This window comes from Tupaia chinensis, unplaced genomic scaffold (assembly GCF_000334495.1).
Source record: "Tupaia chinensis unplaced genomic scaffold, TupChi_1.0 Scaffold000612_1, whole genome shotgun sequence".
Lineage (NCBI taxonomy): Eukaryota > Metazoa > Chordata > Mammalia > Scandentia > Tupaiidae > Tupaia > Tupaia belangeri.
This window is the reverse complement of record NW_006160131.1, coordinates 4,186,307-4,191,157: the sequence shown is the minus strand read 5'-3', so window position 1 is coordinate 4,191,157 and position 4,851 is coordinate 4,186,307. Positions and strand designations below refer to the sequence as shown.

The 4,851-nt window shown below is 51.3% G+C and overlaps 1 protein-coding gene across 2 annotated transcripts in view; it reads left to right on the top strand.

The window, feature by feature from the left end:
* BNIP1 (BCL2 interacting protein 1) overlaps positions 1-4,534 on the top strand; it is a 14,512-nt gene extending 9,978 nt beyond the window's left edge. For both annotated transcript variants that reach the window (XM_014591766.2, XM_006158902.3), the window contains 3 exons: positions 796-897; positions 2,608-2,726; positions 3,961-4,534. In XM_014591766.2, coding sequence (XP_014447252.1) covers positions 796-897; positions 2,608-2,726; positions 3,961-4,157 — 418 coding nt within the window. In that variant the 3' untranslated portion in view covers positions 4,158-4,534. The remainder of the gene's footprint in view (positions 1-795; positions 898-2,607; positions 2,727-3,960) is intronic.
* The last annotated feature ends 317 nt before the right edge of the window (positions 4,535-4,851 follow it).

Below are 4,851 nucleotides of genomic sequence, written 5' to 3'. Positions count from 1 at the left end.
CTGGCGAGCGCATGCGCCCTATAGCAAAAAAAATAAAAATAAAAAACACCTCTCCAAAAAAAAAAAGAAAAGAAATTGTGTGATCAATAAAACGTGGGGGAAAAAGGAATGGAAAACAACTGTAGACACCAGAAATAGTGTGAGAGGAGGGTGGGAAAAGGCAGAGGGTCAGAAAAAGGGGTAAAAAATATATATACGCACACACACACACACATATATCTATGAAACTAGAAATGGGAAATTATTGACAATAACATGTATGATTAAGCCACTATGCAGTATATTCCGGTATATTCTGGATGGGAAATCACATTTTGTATACTGTGACGATGCTTAGGGAATTAATGTAAATTAATTAATTAAAAAGTGTTCCAGAAAATAAAAAAGCTCATGGAAATCCATGTAATGGGAAAACTGTGTATGAATTTCAAAAAGGTTTGTACCAAAATAAATTCATTCTTTAATTGTAATTAAAAAAGAAAGCCCTTGTGTATTATTTGAGTAGCTAGTGGGGCAGAAATGGTTTCGGTACTGGTTACAAAGGTGCATAAGTCGCATCCCCCGTGAGAGGTGACGACAGAACAGGGCTCAGGTGCCTGGTCGGGCAATGTGGATGCCACCTGCAGTGTCAGCCGTCATGGGGTTATAGAGAGGAGGGCTGCGCGTATAGTCCCTCTGGCTACCCAGGGACAGGAGGACTGCGGCAGAACACCCCACGGGCCACCCGTGGAGCCCAGACGAGGGGTGTTAGGAGCGCCGTCCGCAGAAACTCATGCACATCCTTTCTGATTCCAGCAATCAGACCTCGTGGAGGAAAGCCAATCTCACCTGCAAAATCGCAATCGACAATCTGGAGAAAGCGGAACTTCTCCGGGGAGGAGATCCCCTCAGGCAAAGGTATTCGCTCGTTTGTCTTCTTCGGCCCTAATACCGGACTAGGTAACAGTCCACAAGGTGCGAGACCCACTGTAGGGGTCTCTTCTCGGGTTTCAGTTCAGATTTTGTGCATGTGTGCGTGTGTGTGTGTGTGTGTGTGTATATATATACAGAGAGAGAGGGAGAGAGGGAGGGAGGGAGGGAGATTTTTCCCTTAGGGTGTATGTGCTTGCTAAGAGAAACAGAAAGTGAGAAGTCACCCCCCCTCGCCCCCACCATGGCCATGCTGCAGTCCCTTCTCCATTCTTCTCCCAGGACTTGGGTATGCTCACACATGTGCCTGGTGTGAGTTTTCAGCCACCAGGTCTGGGACTCAAACCTCAGCTGGCCCAATCGGAGGCAAGTGATAAAACCACTATGCCATCTGCTGGCCTTCAAGTTGTATTTTTATTATGGTAGTAATCTTTTTAAAAATATGAGGTATATGCTTATTTTATTAAATTGGTAAAATAAATAAAAATGTATTACAAAATGAAAATAAATTATAATGTTGTTACTCATGACTTGTTTTTTTTTAGGATTTTGCCATAGGTCGTGTGCTTCACCAGAGATAGACAGAGAGGGAACGTGAGAAACCACCCGTCGAGGGGAATATCCATGCTGCAGTCTCCTTCATTCTCCTCTTGGGATCTTGGGTGTGCATGCACACGTGCCCAGTGTGATTCTCACCCTGCTGGATCCACCACTCCACCTAGAATTTGATACATTGTCTCTTCCTATGTTTTTTCTTCTTCCATATTTTTTACTAAGTCAGAACATACCATATGCAAAATTTAAAGTCCTACTCTTTACTTTGTATTTTTTTAAAGAATTATTTTATTTAGCTTTATTATTATTTTCATTTGACCAGAGAGAAAGTGAGAAAGCAAACTGTCAGGTCTGGGACTCGAACTGTGGTCAGCCATGTGGGACTTCAGCATCCTTAACCGTCATTCCACCTGCTGGCCCCACTTTACTTTGCATTCTAACATAAAGCTTCTCATTTTTTATTTCATTAATTTTTTAATTGAGATTTTTGCTCTAGAGCTTGTATGCTCACCAGAGAGACAGAAAGCAAGAAATCACCCTCCACGGGGCATGGCCATGCCACAGTCCCCTCTCCTCCATCCATCTCTCAGGATTTAGGGCATGCACGCACATGTGACCAGCATGAGTTTCAAGCTGCTAGGCCCAAGATTCAAACTGCAGTTGGCCACGTGGAAGCCCAGCGCCTTAACCACCATGCCACATGCTGGTCACACACCTACTCGTTTTTAAAAAATTTCCTCATACCTGATTGTAGTAGTACACAGTCCTCGGCTGCATTACTCAGTCCCACCTGTGGGTTCACAGTTCTGCCTTTTCATTATAAGTGATACCCCCGAGCACACTAAGAACGTTGGCTTTACCCACATCCCGGGCATGTCCTTTGGAGAAGGTCCTAGGGATGAGATTTGGGGTCAAAGGAAGGGTGTTCCTGAGGCGCTCACCCCTTTTGGCTTGTCGTCTTGTGGGGTGGCGGCGCCTGCCGGAAGCCTGTGGTCGTGGTCTGGGCATACCCCGCCAGCGTTGATTACGGTCACTTACAAGATGCGTATGCATTTGACAGGTTGAAAAGATGGGGTTGCGTGAATATGGGGCTTTTTTGCAGCGAGGCTTTTCTTGACATTCTTCTTCCTCCTCTGGACTCAGAAAAAGCACCAAAGAGAGCCTGGCCCAGACGTCCAGCACCATCACGGAGAGCCTGATGGGGATCAGCAGGGTGATGTCCCAGCAGGTGCAGCAGAGCGAGGAGGCCATGCAGACGCTAGGTAAGGCCGCTCCGGAGCGCCTGCTGGCCCCGTGTGACCTTTCTTCGTACCGAGTCTTTAAAATCTTGTGTATATTTTACACTTACAGACATCTTAGCTTTTTTTTTTTTTTTCTTTTATTACTGGAAATTGCAAGTACTAGCCAGAGAATGAGCAAGAGAGAAAGTACCCTCATGTGGCGTGGCCAGGAGAGGGTACCTCCTTCTCCATTTCTCATCCCGTCAGGGTCTGGGGCATGCACACGGGCCCGAGTGGCTTTCAAGCTGCCAGGGCTACAGTGCCAACGGTGGCCAGCAGTGAGACCCCGCCCCTCATGTCTTCCCTGGTGTGCCGCAGGACCAGCCCCAGACATCTCGACCTGATCTGCCACGCCGTGCCTGCTCCAAGGCCACCTGAGTCTCATGGGCCAGCACAGCTCAGGGCAGCACAAGGACACAGAGATGTCACTCTTCCGACCCTGCTGGCCCTGACCACTGGCCCCTGCCGCTCCGCAGGGGCAACCGCGGCTAACAGTTTCTTTCATGTTTTTTGGGGTCCTGCATGAGTACTGAATAACACGAGCAAACAAATGCTCCTGACCCCTGCGTCCATGTAGGTGAAACTTGGGGCTTGTACACCGATACCTTGCCTCGTCCTGGCCCTGCTTTCTCTGGTGATGCCTGCCCAGTAGGCCTGCACTCAGAAATAAATTAACTCCAGGCTTAAGGAGCGCTCTAGGGACTTAGACCTCCCCTTAGGTGGCACATCTTTAAAGCCACACCCAGTGTCCCGAGGCTGAAAGATTGTTAGTGCCAGGGCTTGTGGAGGGCCCACCTCACCCTGCCCTTTTGGGATCCAGCCAAGAACAGGTCTGCCTGTCAGATGTCCTGGTGGTCCCCAGCTCATGGCCAGCACAGACCTCACGGCTTGTCCACGGTCTCTGCGTGAGTTTTGTGCCTGGTGCGTCTTGTCAGCTGTGCCGTCTGCCTCAGGGAGCCAGTCAGCCCCTGCCGTCCTTCTCCCTGGCCACGGCGTGCCCGGGCGAACCGTATCACCCTCTGACTGGGCGGGACCTAGGGGAGCCCTTCCTTGGGAGGCCCTGGTGCTCTTGGCTCACTGGACCGCTCATCCCAGGCTCTGGTTCTGCTCAGAGGGCCTGCTTCCACTGCAGCATCTGCTCGGCCCGGCAGGGGCAGGGGCTCCGACCTTGTGCTGTGTGGTCTCTGAGTCAGGCTTCCTCCCTCTCTTGTTCTAGTCAATTCATCACGGACAATCCTGGACGCAAATGAAGAATTTAAGTCCATGTCGGGGACTATCCAGCTGGGTCGGAAGCTCATCACCAAGTACAACCGCCGAGAGCTGACGGACAAGCTTCTCATCTTCCTCGCCCTGGCCCTGTTTCTTGCTACGGTCCTTTATATTGTGAAAAAGCGACTCTTCCCGTTTTTGTAAGACCCAGGAGTTGGCAGCTTTGGCCCCCTCAGCTCCGGATTCAGGATCCGTCCATGCTCCAGCCCAGCAGGCAGGGTGGAAGCACGGCCCCCAGTGCTGCAGCGGCTGGCTTGTGGAGAGGGACAGAGCGCCGGGAAGGAGGCCCGTCACTGGGGCGCCGAGGGGACACAGGGACTGTAGCTCAGGCGGGGTGCACCGGAGCCGCTACCTGGGGAGCACTCAGAGTCCAGCCTCTCAGATTCGTCTCTCCCCTCCCTCCCCTCCTGGCCTTGAGAGCCAGGCCTGGTTGGGGAAGATGAGGACGCATGGCCAGTCTTTGACTCAACCTAATCCTGTTCAATAGAACGCAGTGCACTTGGTCTACAGTGCATGCTGGGGTTTGTGCGCCTCTTTATTTCGATGTCTAGATTTGGGGGACATGAATTTAGATCATTCGTTGGACTAAGAGTTACTGAGCAGCTGCCACACGCAGTGTGTCATAGACACCGCTGAATGTCACGGCAGGGGCAGGCCAGACTGGCTCCTCCACAAGGCGCACAGAAATAGCGTCTCACCGCCAGGAGCGAGTGTGCAGCCCCGGGGAGGCGCTTACCCGACGACGTCTGGGAAGGTGGGGAGAGGCCCTTCCCCTCTGCCAGGGCAGGGTGGCCGGCCTATGGCTGAGCACTGAGGGGCTGCCGGCCCTTCTCTGAGC